This window comes from Lithohypha guttulata (assembly GCF_036872675.1).
Source record: "Lithohypha guttulata strain CCFEE 5908 chromosome Unknown scaffold_4, whole genome shotgun sequence".
Taxonomy (NCBI): domain Eukaryota; kingdom Fungi; phylum Ascomycota; class Eurotiomycetes; order Chaetothyriales; family Trichomeriaceae; genus Lithohypha; species Lithohypha guttulata.
Window position 1 is genome coordinate 1,760,605 of NW_027042753.1, and position 15,781 is coordinate 1,776,385.

General features: G+C 49.3%; 2 protein-coding genes across 2 annotated transcripts; both read left to right on the forward strand.

Moving 5' to 3' along the window:
• Positions 1-8,900: 8,900 nt before the first annotated feature.
• On the forward strand, positions 8,901-11,643 carry CLA4 (Protein kinase; the record flags this gene model as incomplete). The annotated part of the gene is made up of 2 exons (XM_064900142.1): positions 8,901-8,920; positions 9,024-11,643. The coding sequence occupies 2 exons, from the start codon at positions 8,901-8,903 to the stop codon at positions 11,641-11,643; spliced, it is 2,640 nt and encodes an 879-aa protein (XP_064753454.1).
• A 602-nt stretch (positions 11,644-12,245) lies between these two features.
• On the forward strand, positions 12,246-14,630 carry lub1 (WD repeat protein Lub1; the record flags this gene model as incomplete). Its single annotated transcript, XM_064900143.1, has 1 exon — positions 12,246-14,630. The coding sequence occupies one exon, from the start codon at positions 12,246-12,248 to the stop codon at positions 14,628-14,630; it is 2,385 nt and encodes a 794-aa protein (XP_064753455.1).
• Positions 14,631-15,781: the final 1,151 nt, after the last annotated feature.

A 15,781-nucleotide genomic window follows, 5' to 3' on the forward strand; every position in this document is an offset into this window, starting at 1 on the left:
TCAGCAAATGACTTGCTTGACACAATTCTCCACTGTCTTCTTTAGATGAGGGGACGAAAAACCCAGGCCACAGTCAAGTTTGTGTACGCAAACACTTACGAAGAGATAGCTGCTTCGAGCTCGTGATGTGAGTGATTTGGCCAGCTCCTACTAGCTGCTCGTATGACAACACACCCATCGTAGCTATGACCCCTTTAGCCACGAGTCTCTTAGAGTCTAGACTGCAATACGGATCGTGCCTGGTTAAACTGGCTGTCATTCTCTCGACTCGTTTACCCGCACAGGAGCATTGTGAAGAAGACATCGTCCTTCCTGGTAGATCAGCTCCATAAAGGTCTGCTTGATTGTGGCAACCAAGACATTCAACAGATGTTGTCCTCAATCCTGGCATTGGTCGGTGAAGAGGCTGTGTTAAGAGCAGGGCAGTTCGTCCCCAGGGGTACATGTCCGCTTAAGCTCGTTTGTTCGAGCTCCAGGGTTGTTGACATTGTTACAGAGCAGAACCTTGAAAGCAATAGTCCAGGATCATTGGGTTAAATATTCCGGCCAACATGCAGGAACGTAACGGGTGACAACCCCGAGGTGCAAGATTTATTGTCCGATTTGAACAAGGGCAGCTTCTCGGGTCAAGGATATATCATCAGCCAGATAGATAGGCAGGGGTATATCCACTATGGTTTCAGTCATGAAAACCCGCTTTGGAGTTGAAACGGACATGAGAAGCTTCAATTGCGTAACAATAAGTTTTTAGGGCTTGGGCTGAGCGGATATCGAACGAACACGCGTTCGGCGACGAAGACTTGGCCGGTATATCACTATGTATCCCGCGTAAATCGGCAATAAGTCTTGGTCGTCGAATTGAAGCAGAAAAAGCAACAAGACGCGTTTAGGGGTCAACCTTGCTGTCAAGGATGGTGTGTCTCGAAACAAAGTTGCGTCAATGTAGTCCCAATGTATCGTGCCTCGACACGTACAAGTATATACCTCGACACTATGTGCATTGGGGGCATGCGGAATGTGTCAGGCGAGATACGGCACGAACAGCGCTAATCGAACAATTGCATCACACCTTATGGCAGGATACGTGTCGTGCTTCATCTGGTGTAAAGATCACGACGAGAGATAAGCTCTTGAGGCAGTTCGATTGGAGGGAACAATCACAGTGACGAGCTTGAAGTGATATAGCTGTGTCTGGTAGGTATCAACGAGACTGTTTACCCGTTGGATTGTGGCTGCAGTGTTAGGGCGCCCGTGAGATCCGAACATGCAAGTACTGGCGCGGTTTTGTTCTTTGTCTTCTCCAGTGTTGCGGAGCTTTGCGGAACGGGTTGAAGAGTTCGAGGTTGTGAGAACGTGAACCCCAACATTGTCCCCTGCCTATATGGTAAATCCTGGGTATACAAGCATGCTTGCACCACATATCCGTATCAGCAACCTGGTAGTCTACCAATCACTGTATCCGTCGTGTACCCTGCATCATCAAAAGTCTTGGCCACAAAATCGCACATGCTGTCATGTCAATAGACGAAAGCACTATAGACGCCATCTTCATGGCTATGAAATAGCTTTTATCCTAACGCTGTTAAACGACAGGTCTCTCATCTGTTTCTTGCGGTGTAGCGCACACCACGTTGTGGGTAATGGTTTAGATGAATGTATGAGTATCGACTCTCATGCAGATGCGAGTCACAAAAGGCACGAAGCGTCGACTCTCCTGCTGACTTTTCAAGTTCGTAAAATGATTGTATAACAGGGGGCAGATAACGGCCAATCAGAAAATGATATACGTGAAAATACCCGAAGTCGGATTCGAGGCGAGTGCGCCCCCCGTCACTCTCAGGAATTGGCCAATAATTTTCTCCTCGCTTCTGAGAGTACTTCACCTGTAGTGGTGGTTAGCAGAAGCGACCGCTCACTTCAAGTTTGGTGTGATTTACGTATATCGCCTTTGACGGCCGCCACGTGCACCTGCTTGCTTCATTTCGACTGCCGCCGGTATCACGTGGCAAGTCGTCTCGAATGCACCATATCGGATTTTTTCCGTATCACAAGAGCCCGACAGCAGGGCTCACTGCCACTCGAAATGACTCGATTTGAGTCATTATGATAGGAAAATCCACTTCGCTAATCTTGAGCAGGTTTGAATCGTGTGTACTAATCGGGCACATCTGAAGAATGTGTGAGACCCGAACCTCACATACGTGTTGACCTGTCCCCACCTCTTGGTAGCCTCTATCACGCGTTTTTTTGAGCTAACTGTTCCCCTGGAACAACGATAATTGAGCTTGCTACGTAGCTTATGGACAAAGTAAGGCGCGGACGTATGTTCGTGTCGCGCAGCGAACGCTGAGACACGCATATGGTCTCAAGGGCAAGCGATTACGGTGATCTCATGGTCTCACAGCCTGGTCTGGCGTTTGTTTGCATGACTGGCATGTCGATACGTACTCAGAGTGAATGTCAAGCCGAAATCAGCCATCAACACTGCCAGTCAGGCAACACGCAGGTAGTATGTGGGTCAAGGGTCAAGGTTGGTATTCCCCAAGGCTATTGACCATAATCCGGATGCGCAGCTGGAAAAAAAAGACGTGTTGATAGCTCTAATATACCAGTACCCATAAAGACCTCAATGACCAAGTTGCCAAAAGATCGTTTTGTCTTCATCTTAACCTTCCTCACCTTCACATTCCGCACAGGAATACAAACTCCAATCTTAGACCAAAGCCATTAGCACTCAGCGGAACAAATGTCGGCTGGAAGTCGGACTGGTTTACTGATGAGCATTGAACACGCTGAGTCTCGAGGATCGAGAAAGGGAGATTTAGCCACAAGGAGCTGCATTCGTCTACACAAACCAACCATGGCTTGCAGTACAGGGTTAAAATGGTGCTTGTCAGGCTTTACAACCAGAATCCTTCGCTCAATGTTGAGGTAGCAGTAGTAGGACCTATCAAGCTCCTTTAATCACAACACGAATCTTCCAGGCTTGGGTGCCGAAAAGGTTCTCCACTGTGTTTTCCCCTTCGAGCACAACTACCACACGCAGTGGTCAGTTAATGTCAGTTGCCATTCAGTTGCAGATGACAGGGAGTCTTTGCCCCAACGAAGGTGCAAAACGTTTCTTTGTAGCAGTTTGGTGACAGTTTATTATTTGTATTACCTTGCACCAGAAAAGGTACAGAGCATCTCTGCAATATCTGAGGTTGCCCTACCCTCACAGACACGTGGGGTGAAACAGAGTATTTTTGCCCTAGGTTCCACCTCAGCAACGGACATTTTCGTGGTTCGGTGGACACGTTATCTGCGTAAAGAGTGATGGTGAGGCAAGCCAATCTGTAACTCCACCGCTTCTAATGGGCCAAAACAAGTCTTTCGTCGATAAGTGCTTAGCACAAGCATACCTGGCTAGAACACCAGTACTCACACATAGGTTTTATGCTACTATATGGAGAGGGCAAGACATCGGCTGGCGAATGTTTCAATATTGGGGTTGGGCACATCTACATGTGCTCCTGGTAACTCAGCTCCGGTTGAGATGTGTGAACCGCAAGAGGCTCGGGAGACACACTGGCAGTTCACTACCTGTTACAATTGATTTGTGAAAGTAACGCACCATGCACTGATCCTGTCTGAAGAGTTGGATGCTGGCAGCACGCTCACGAGACGATGCACCGGTGGTGTATCGTACCGTAATGCTCAAGTGCCGACCACTCGAAGACCGAAAGTTGCTCCTTGATTACTAGTCTAGCGAAAAGCCAGCTAATGGGTACCGATCAACCTTGGCTGCAAGCTTGAACAGAATCGGCCTAGAGCACCAAGCAATACCCTGACAATCACAATCGCTAGGGATTAGACAAAGATTCCTGAGGCATATACTGTAGGCTCGAATAGACGATCGCACCCAATCAGAAACTACGAGGAAAGAGCTAATGTCCCAGAAGTCTTTGCGGAGGTCTTCTTTCCAGCAACCTGGTGCATCCCAGGAGACTGGTGACGATCCGACTGAAGACGTGATGAGGTAGCTCCCTCTTAGTCTACTATTTGACCCCAAGATGTTGAGTTATGGGCTCCTACCAATCACGTGGTAGGAACGTTGAGGGGAAACGTTAACGCAATGATTTTCTTCAGGAGAATACTTTGTCGTTCAAAGCATAATCACTGTGACGCATAGTTGCATTCACACAAGCTCTTTACTGTGTGCTTCGGGGCAAGTCAGCGCGGAGACGCTCGTACCTTGCAGAAGACGGCGTAGAGAACGCAGCAGGGATGAGCCCAGTTCGGGACGAGGGAAATAACGCGAATCTGCAAAGCGACTCTGAGCAGAACCAAATGAAGACTAGTTCGTTAAGTCAGCACAACTTAAGTAGTGAACAAGACATGCAACGCGCTTATCCTTGCTCAACTGGGATGTATCTCAATCACTCAATGCTTCGAAGCGGCGACCGGAAGTTTATCCGCGACAGCTAACGCTCGCGACCGCGACTCCTGGATCTCCACGACTACTGCACGCCGACTGTTGCTTTCATGCCTCTAAGGAGTATTTCCCCGTTGTCTAGCGGCGAAAAGTGCTTGAGCGATCTCGAGCCAGGGCAAGGCTAAAACACAAGACGCGTTTTCATGCATGGTATAGCTCCGGCAATTGTACGACCGACAACTCTGAACACCTGGACCTTTTTACAGAAGTATAGATTGTGGACAGGCGAAAAAGTTCAGTGGGTCAGAAATGCTCGACGACCTTTATTGGTAGCATGTCCTCATCCTCGAAAATGGTGCTCGATGTCATTGTTCTTAGACGACCGCTATAGGCTTGACAGTCGTTGTTCGTTTCGAAACCAATATCTTCACTCATTACGACAACAGCTTTCTCTTGGCATAGCAGTACCTGTCCTGCGTCAAATTACCTCCCTCCGTCTCAACGTACGAACCTTTCTCGATCGTGGGTGCGTCGTTTGAAAACACGTCTCTTGAGTCGCAATCTCCGCCACCAGCAGGACCTTTACGTTACACACGAAGCTGACTCACCAGCTCTTACCAGTAACGGTCGTTGACCCTCTTTGGTGCCATTGTGCAGATGACATCTCAGCCTCGGGGAAGAATGCATGAGTGAGTATCGTGTAGAAAGCATCTCTTGGGAGGGACGGCCACGCAAGGGCATACAATCATCCGTCGTCAAGATTGCATTTAGAGCAGCGGAGAATGACTCGATTACCTTGGCAGCACACTCAGTCTAGGGTAAAGAGTGGAAGTGATAAGTCTCATCTTAGCAATCCCCAAGAGTGGTTCTCGCGAACTACATCAGAGCCTTCTCGACAAGCTTTGTCAGACCTTGTAAGAGCACACAAGCGAGAGACAAGTGATGACAGCAAATCTAGCAGGTCTTGCTCACGCAGCACCACTGTTACCTCACCAGATTGGCGAAAGGCTCGATCACGGCGAGGGTCTGCGTCTGAAGATCATCGCACAACCTTTGAACTGCCACCAACAAGGGAAGGCTCTATTTACTCAACATACGAGTTAAAAGAAGGGTCACCCAAGAGCTTTCTAGCCAAGGGTAGTCTGATGCTGAAACGGACTGGCAGTAAGTTGAGCCTTTCCTCCACAGGATCGTCGTCTACGATAGGCTTAAATAGCCCACCACGTCCGAGTACGACCAACTCCAACATATGCTCACGGGATGACATTCGTGGCAGAATTTCGATACCTTTTGATTTCCAGCACGTAACACATACGGAGCAGGTTCAGTTTGCTGGTCTAAGCCGGATCGAAGAAGCGGAGCTTGCACAAAGGTTCGACAATATCGCAACCGAGCAATCGCCAGTGACCGAGTTAAGAGGTATCGAAGCTTCTGATATTCATTCCACGAATGGATTGGTCAAGGCCATGATCAACATACAATGTGCGACGCCTGTGCAGGCTGCTGTGCCGTTATTACCTGCGACGCCACCACGTCCAAACCCGCCACCCAAAGATATGAACACGAAGAAATTGTCGCTGAGAGTTCTCCAGAGTCCGATTCGTTCACGACCATCGTCACCTGCGTCTCCACGTAGGTCACATCCATGTGTCGTTGAGCCCTTGAGTGATGTCAATGATATGGCGGCACTGCGACCAAGCTGCAAGGTTCCGGAAGACAGCCATACCATTATGCAGTCAAATCTTAACAGCAAGCCCCTTCCTCAACTCCCAATCATACATGCTGTCACTACAATGGACGATTCAGCTCGAGCCATGATTGCTGTTCCCCTTCCTACACCCCCCAGCGCAGTTTCGCCAGCTTTTGATTACTTTTCTGGAAAGGGCACTCCACATCATCGACAAAAGTCCTCAATTGCAACGTCCCGACAACTGACACCCTATCCCTCGAGCAAGGCGTCGATGCCGGACCTACTGGCGCCGAACCATCGAGACTCCGCCATCAGAGCCCTTCCTCGACACCGTTCCGATATGGCACTTTCACGACAGAACAGAGACGTCTTCCCATTACGTGAGTCATGCGTATCGACGAATTTTAGTGTCATTAACACTATGAATTGGGAGGATGCAATCGACGAAGCGTGGGATGTGTCTGGCGCCGACGGAGATAATGACCCAACGTCCCCTGGTATTCGAACTCCTCTGTCAAGTAATGCATCCCCCAGTCTGGCAGGTCCTCTGCAGCCGAAGTCTAATGAAGCTGCTATGGTTTCACCAACGGTGACAGAGTCCAAACAAGTTCAACACTTGCCAGCTGGCAGTGTATCGCCCTTCTGTACACAGGATTTCCGCAAGCTAGAATGTGTACAAGAGGATCAGCCACAATCTTGTAAAAATGGGCTAGGAATTTCGCCATGTCCCCGTGCTGGACCTAATTCACCAACTATCAATTTTTCTAGATCTTTAAGCCTACATCTTCGACAACGAAGCAGCTCAACGAGTTGCGTTCCTCAGGAGAGCCTCACAAGGTCGAGCTCACAAGAAAGCATTATCCTCTCAGTTGCATCTTCTGTCGTTGGAACGCAGCGTTCGTCGAGTTCTAGCGTGCTTGCTGAGGACCTGATGCATATGAACCGAGTTCGTGAGCACACCATCAGCGAAACACCCGAGGAGGAAAACGACAGGGACAAACCATATCCTGATCTTGCTACCAAACCACGACCGGAATCAGGTTGTCTTCCATCTGGCGTACTTGACTACGTAATGCAGTCCAGCATCGACAATGCTGTTATAGTCTTTCCTATCCCACCAGTCCCGAACCACAAGCACGGCAAATCGAGCTCGAAGCTCGTCTTGCCAGAGCGACGATCATCGATTGTGGCCTCCGAGCTGGGCACATCGACTCGCAAACGATCAAATACGACTGGTACCCGGCCCCGTCAAAGCTCACGAATGTCTTACTCGTTATTTCCTTGTCCCCAAGGCGTTGCCTCATAGACCGAACCTCTTAGAATTTCTGTGCCAATACTGTAACCAATATACTTGCCAACCACGAAAACATATACCAACCGAGCTCACGCCAGCTGTGCATAGCACAATTATCAAAATTTACCAACTCTTGTACGTCGAGGAATATGCTAGTTACTTGCAAAGACCACGGTACACGAATGATTCCAAAATACTGCGGTCATCTTTTGTATGACTGCCACTAATGGATTGATGGATTATGAAGTAACGAACATGAGAAGACCGTCGAGCAACCAGACAGTTGAAGCAGTGAGGTTGGAACTTCATCGAAAAGTTGGATGTATTTACATAGCTACATACTACTGCCGTGCACCAGCTCCCCTTTGAAGCCAATTCACAGCTACATTATTCTACTTCTCTTGCTCGTTCATTATTGGTGTAACAATCCACTGCGCTGTCTATCGACAGTAGCGGTGCTATGTTTGTGCTTGCCTGCCAATGAAACCACAAAGTCTTCCATTAGCACATCTTGCAAATGCCTGAAATGCCTGTCTAGATCTATTATTGATTCGAAACTCCAATGTCTTCGACCACGTTCGAGAAGACCTACTACTGTCAAGCTTATGAAAGTAATACAACCTTGTTGTGTATAGTAAGCGGATTGTCATCCTGGAATGTTGGTCGTTTCCACGGTTCTATTTCCTGCGGTGTCCGTCTTGGCGAATATCTAGCAGGAACTGATCGACAGACCTAGCTCTACAGAACGAGAACTTCGAACCTACTGTAGTCATTTCATTTGTGGTGAAACTAGAATGTCTTGCGCAATAAAAAAAAAACAGGATAGAAGTCGCGATTGGATGCGCGATTAGTAGTTAGCGTCCTGTATACTCGTAGCCGCTCATCGAGTGTGTTAGGGTAGGTTAGGAGAAAGGGCAGCCCATAAGCGCAGCGCAAAGATGCTCTCGCTTCATTGAGTTGCACGTCAAAGAAAAGCTTCACATATGCTTGTGGATCTCTTGTTGTCGAAGATACTCGTGACATAATAGTCAAATAGACGACACTCTCTTTGTCAAAGGTCATTGCACCTCGTCTGCACTCCAGATCTCCACCGCCTCCCGCTCTCCTCGATCCATTGCGAATCTCGCCAACTTCAACGGCACGAGAGAAGCTTGCACGATCCCGGACATCTTGAAACGGACCCCTCTGTGTAGGTGCGCCAACCACACCTACAATTCCTGGTAGTCCTTTCTAAAATAATCCACGAATGTTCTGTACCACGCTGCACAATTGATGAACGTTTGGCTCGATTGACTTTACTTGCTGGTCGAGTGTAAGGTTCATCGACTTCTCTGTGCACTGACAACACTCTCAAGCCCAATCCGCGGCGCTGGCATCGAGTCCGCTCCAGTGTGCCTCAGTGTGCCGTGCAAGCGCAACAAACCAGAGAATACACCAGCACCTACCTCGTTCGCACGCATAGCCTGCCACAACTGCGAGTGAAATACGTCTGATCCTTCAATATGTCTTCGCAGCAGAATGGGTACGTCTGGACTCTACTAATGCGCCCTGCAGTAGCCAGTCTACTCAGCGCTTTCTCCTCCTTGCGAGATGTCGTTTCAAACTAACACGAGATTGTATGGTAGGAACTACTATTCTAATCAATTCTTGAATCCTGGACCTGCACCACGACCGCCTGTCAATGGTGCTATGTCCGACCGACCACGACACCTCGAGCTGAGCCGATCCCAGACCCAACTGCCTGCTACCTCCTTCGATGCCATGACATTGGGTCCTGCCTCACCAGCTGTTTCTACTCCAGCTCAGTCTTTCTTTCCGAACACGAGCTCTCTATCCCTGAACAGCGGCAAGATGAGTGGACCCAACGTAATCAAGGAGGGCTATGTTCGGTGCAAAGAAGACAAGTTCTTAGCAGGATGGAACAGGAGATATTTGATCCTGAGAGAATTCCGCCTGGATTTTATGAAGGATGAGAACGGCAAACTGGTACAGTCCATACCACTCAACACCGTGACTGGCGTATCTCGCTCGGAAGAAGTGCGATCGGCTTTTGAGATCAACAGAGTCGCAAATGCCAAAGACGGACTGAACAAGGCTGTACTAAGTCGAGACCTACCCCAGAGGACCATTACCTGCGAAGTCAGAAACGATGATGAGATATATGATTGGATAGACAAAATTTACGAACGATGTCCTGGAATGGGTGGCGTCAGCAATCCAACCAATTTTAGCCATAGGATACATGTTGGCTTCGATCCTCAGACTGGTGGATTTGTTGGTCTGCCACAGGAGTGGGAAAAGCTGCTGACTACTTCCGCCATTACCAAGGAGGATTACAAGAAGAATCCTCAGGCTGTGATCGAGGTGTTGGAATTTTATTCCGAGCACAAGATGCGCGAGCAGCATCCAGAAATGTATCCCCACAGCATTCCTACTCCTAGTGCTTCGTCACAGAACAAGCAGCTGGGCTTTCCGACCGGGAGTTCAGTCGCTCCTCCAAGACCTGCTCCTCCTACTGAGCAACAACGGTACAACACTAGCCAATTCGTAAACAAGTACAACGACGGCAGCGCGTCTTCGACAAGCTTGTCCTCTCAATCACGACCCGTTCCAAGCAGATCGCAAACCGACAAAGGCACTTATGATATGGAAGCAGATGCGCTAAGGATCAAGGAAATTGCCAATCGAGAAGCTGAGCGTGTAAGAAAGGAGGTCGAGGTCAAGCGCCAAAGAGAAGCCGAAAGACAACGGGAGAGGAGTCAAGAAGCAGAGCAGAACCGAAGAGACCAGGACGCTTACAATGCATCCATTCCGAAGACGAAGACACCATTGGCACAGCAAGAAATTGGCGGGGGTGGCTATTCAAGTGCCACTCAAGGCCGTCCAGATCCAAAATATGCTCCAGCTCGTGCGGCTCCAGCTGCACCTCAACCAATGCGTCAACCTATAGCTCAAAGACCGGCTCCCTCTCCACCAAGCTCGACCTCGAAGATTCCTCAGTCCATATCTGCTTCCTCGATATCACTCCGACAACCCGATTCGAGCGTTCCTCGACAACCTTCGCCAAACAGCAGATTGCCAGATGACGCTCGAAAAGACTCAGCTGCCCAGCGCCAGCAACCTAATGGAACATCTCAGAGACCACCTCAGCAACCCAGCTCTGTGCAGCAGCCAAAGCCTCTCAATGTAGCCAATAAACAGCCGCCAGCAAAACCGGCAGCAGATCCTCGGAAACAAGCAGAAGAAGCATTGACGAGCAAGCCGAAAGCCGAGGAAAGGACGAAAGAAGTGCGAATGTCTAGCATGACTGAGAGTGAGGTCATGGCCAAATTGAAGCAAGTCGTATCTAAAGACAACCCCATGGACTCGTACAGCAAGCAGAAAAAGATTGGCCAGGGAGCTTCTGGATCTGTATATGTTGCACGAGTCAAAGAGAGTGCAACGTCGGGTATTGCAAGGGAAATATACAGGACACACGGGCCGAAGGGACAGGTTGCCATCAAGCAGATGGACCTCCGTAACCAGCCCCGAAAGGAGCTCATCGTGAACGAGATTATCGTGATGAAAGACTCCAAGCATCCCAACATTGTCAACTTCCTGGACTCGTTCCTCCAAGAGCAGACTAACGAGCTGTGGGTGGTCATGGAATTCATGGAGGGTGGTGCTTTGACGGACATCATTGACAACAATCCGGTCATTACGGAAGACCAAATTTCTACCATCTCCTACGAAACCTGTAAAGGACTAGCACATCTACATTCACAGGACATTATTCATCGAGACATCAAATCTGATAATGTTCTGCTCGATCGGATGGGAAACGTCAAGATTACTGATTTCGGGTTCTGTGCCAAGCTCACAGAATCCAAATCCAAGCGGGCAACCATGGTAGGCACACCTTACTGGATGGCACCAGAAGTGGTAAAACAGAAAGAGTACGGGCCAAAGGTCGATATATGGTCGCTCGGGATCATGGCAATCGAAATGATTGAGTCAGAACCCCCTTACCTAAACGAGGAGCCACTGAAGGCTTTGTTCCTGATCGCTACCAATGGCACACCAAGGCTGAAGAATCCCAACAAGTTGAGCCGGGAATTAAAGGCATTCCTGAGCGTTTGTTTGTGCGTAGATGTCAGAAGTCGAGCAAGTGCAGATGAGTTGCTCAAAAACGACTTCTTCAAGGAGCGATGCAGCCTGGCTAGTCTCAGTGAGCTTTTGAGGTGGCGGGAGAAAGGAAGACAATGAACGGTCTCTATGATAGGAATTTATGAGAAGCACGACGATAGAGCCAGATGACACTGCAGGACGGATTGGTCAGAGCTGGTAGGTGTGAATTGCCACACTCAGCGTTGGATAAACATGCTATATGTGGAACGAGTGTTGTCCGGAAACACGTTGAATGATCTTCTTATCTAGACCTGATGGTCGTTGAATAGGACGACTAATGCTGTTGTTCACTGGCATGAAGACAATGACATGAGCACTTTTTACCACACCCACATGATTGATGAAAAGGACTGTGGTTTGGTTTCATAAGGCCTCGTGCAGGGCGCGACAGAGAGGGTAAACACTTTGACTTGCTTACATTCCACGTAGTTTTGTGTTTCATCTTAAGCTCACCAAGACATTAATCGTGCCTTACAGAGTGACAACCCCAGTTATGATGTGGGGTAGATGCCTTGTGCCTTGCGCCGCTCACTTTGTTGCGTCATTCGATGCCTGAAATTCTTTTGTGCTGCAGTCGCAAGTTGGCGTGCCTGTCTAGACATTGGTATTTGCGCAAATCTACAATTGCCATCACAGATTTACGTCCATTCCTTTCTTAGACCATTATTCTACCTTTCTCAATGTCGCAATTTAAACTCTCTGCAGTGCTAAAAGGGCATAATAGCGACGTCCGCGCCGTGTTACATCCAGATCCCTCGTTCGCGTTGACAGCCTCTCGAGACGGGTCGACCAAACTATGGAAAAAGACCAATGAAAGCCCACCTAACTTCGAGCCCGACGAATTATCACATGGAAGCCAATTTAAGACATGTCTATCATATATGCCTCCTTCGAAAGAATACCCTGAGGGTCTGGTGGTTTCTGCTGGTCAGGATACCCTCATCGAAGCACGGCAACCAGGTACTACAGCCGAGGCGAATGCTGACGTGATGATGGTTGGCCATTCGAACCAGGTATGCTCTTTGGATGTGTCTGAAAGAGGTGACTTCATAGTCAGTGGTAGCTGGGATAGCACGGCAAAAGTCTGGAGTATTGGGAACTGGGAGGTAGCATTGGATCTGCCAGATCATACTGCAACAGTTTGGTCTGCTATTGCATACGACCGAGAGACCATTGTCACAGGCTGTGCGGACCGTGCGATAAGAGTGTTCACCACAAGCGGTAAGCAATTAGTGAGCTTCGATGGTCGGGATGTGGTGCGTGCGCTTGTCAAAATCGATGGCCATCCCACTGGCGCTCAGATAGCTTCTGCAAGCAACGATGGTATTATACGGTTGTGGACTTTGGACGGGAAGTTGAGAGGAGAACTGCACGGCCACGAATCTTTCATCTACTCCCTCACTGTCCTACCTACCGGCGAGATTGTGAGCTCAGGCGAAGATAGGTCGATACGAGTTTGGAAGAACACCGAATGTGTACAAGTCATCACTCTCCCAGCAATATCTGTGTGGTCGGTGTCAGCATGTACCAATGGCGACTTGATAGCAGGATCGAGCGACAAAATTGCAAGAATACTTACAAGAGAAGCGGAGCGACAAGCTGATCCTGCCACGATCGCCGAGTTCGACAATTTAGTACAATCTTCCGCATTGCCAAAACAACAGGTCGGCGACATCAACACCACAGATTTGCCTGGCCCTGAATTTCTGACACAAAAGTCTGGTACAAAAGAAGGCCAAACCGCTATTGTCAAGGATGAGAGTGGTCAACCTACAGTCTACCAATGGTCGGTAGCTCAGCGAACTTGGGTCAAGGTTGGACAATTAGTGGACTCGGCCGCCTCAAGCAACAAGATCATGTATAATGGTAAAGAATACGATTACGTCTTCGACGTCGACATTGAGGATGGTAAACCTGCCTTGAAGCTCCCTTTCAATGCTACGCAGAATCCCTACGAAGCTGCGACAAAATTTCTGCAGGACAATGAGCTACCCATGTCATACCTGGAGGAGACGGCAAACTTTATCATCAAGAACTCCCAAGGTGCCCAGCTAGGCCAACAAGCCCCCACAGGAGCAGATCCATGGGGCACAGAAAATCGATATCGACCAGGAGAAGTCCCTCAATCCACCTATAAGCCTCCAGCCCCGCAAGAATCAGCCGCTAGGTCAACTCTCCCGCAGAAGGAGTACCTGCCGATTGTGCTCGGCAAGCCCAGTGCAGCATTGAGTCAGATCTCAAAGCTAAACTCGACATCCACGCAGCCTCTGTCGCAGCAAGATATCGAGTCCATATCGAAATTGGTTGCTATACTGGACAAGCACAATTTTCAGGCGAAGCCCTCGTTACAGTCGTCAGCAATCGCACCAGCACTGGGTCCTCTTCTCCAAATAATAGCGACTTGGGAACCGCTCAAGACCAGACTTGCGGCCCTCGATCTCTTTCGCTTCATTGCAGCTGCCACGGCCGACTTCCCAGTTCCAGAGGACGAATCGCTTACGTTGCTGTTTCAGTCACCAATCTTCAATGCTGATATAGTGCAAGAAAATAACAAGCTCGCAATGGTTGGCTATCGCTGTTTTGCAAATTTGATCTACGGCTCTGATACAGGCAGAGTGGTAACTCAGGTGTACATGGACGATGTTCTCCGCCACCTCAAAACTGGCGCACAAAGCATGGTCTCTACGGTTGACGTCTCTTTCGCTGTCGCTCATGCCACACTCGCACTGAATCTTGCTGTCCTCATCATCAGCGAGAAGACGGACCAGTCCCAGCGGCAGGCATTAGAGCTTGTGGAAGTGCTAAGCCAAGTCCTGAACATTCTGCCTGCAGTTAATCATAGCGAGAACGCGAATCCATTAGCACAGACTACCGAGCCTGCTTACCGAGCGCTGATGGCCCTAGGCACGATTGTCTTTGGCTTTAAGAACAATGACGATGTTAAGAAGGCATGCAAGAGCATGTACGAGGTTGATCAATTAATCGAAGGGCTGAGGAAAAAGAAATACACCGACGAGCCACGATTTAAGAGGGTAGTCGGTGAAGTTGGGCGGGTTCTCAAATGAGCATTAGATGGCACTAATGCCCGGTAATGGGAATTATTAGCATGGCAATTTGAGGCAGGCAATTGCACTGTCTCCTACCTAGACTGTGCTTAGAATCACTTTAGCATATCAAGCAAGCAAGCGTGCATTCTGTTGTACATAGAATCGGATTGAATTCTCAAGGGAAACGTTCTATACAGAATATGGGGAGGGAGAATCATCATATCTTTCCTGCTTTTGTACAGTGCCCAATGTGTTATACACACTTTCTCCCCTTTCCACTCATCGCTCCTGAAGCAGGACAGCCTGCAACTGAATCAGACAATCCTCCAGAATGTGAGCTACGCATCGTGCTGTCGTCGAGCTCAGATATTGCAGCCGGCTTGAGCTGAACGGCGGGTGGTCCTAGGAAATAGGCCCTCGAGAGTGGCATGGGCTTTCGCCAGACCCAGACGTAGGTCCAGTTGTGTATAGAGCGTGCACAAGCACGAGTATCCGTACATCTTCCCGTCTGTTCTTATTCAGCTCAACCAAGCGAGCACATAGCACATGAATACTGACAGGCGCGTATAGCCAGCACGCGATCTTTCCCTGACTCGCTTCTCAGAACATATTACACCCATCTCATAACCACGTACACCCCAAATCTACACCACAGCATCCCTCTCCATCTCCTTCTCCTGTTCCCTCTCCCTCTCTCTCTCCCTCTCCCATCCCTCAATCTGCGCCTCCTTCTCCCCACCCATCCTCGCCGCTCCCCCGACCCTCCCCCTCGCCGCCATCGTCCCCGGCTTCGCCTCCCACAGCCCCAACATCCCCAATATCCCCTGCACACCTTCACTCGGCTGCGCCCCCACCCCCAACCAGTACTTTGTCCGCGTGATGTCCAGCTGTATGTCTTTGAATTTCTTGTCTTGGGTGGGTTGGAATTGTGAGGCGAGGGGAGTTTGGGGGACGGGGTTGAAAGTGCCGAGAACTTCCATGGGTTTGGAGTCGCGGGCGGAGCGGTCTTTGGCGACGACGATGTTGTAGAAGGGTTGGTGCCTTTTGGACAGGCGGGCGAGGCGGAGTTTGACGACCATGATTTGGAAGGGGGTGTTAGGTAACGTGTATGGGCGGGTATTGGTGTCGTAGATGTCACTTGAGATACTTTGATGGTTGGATTCGAAGAC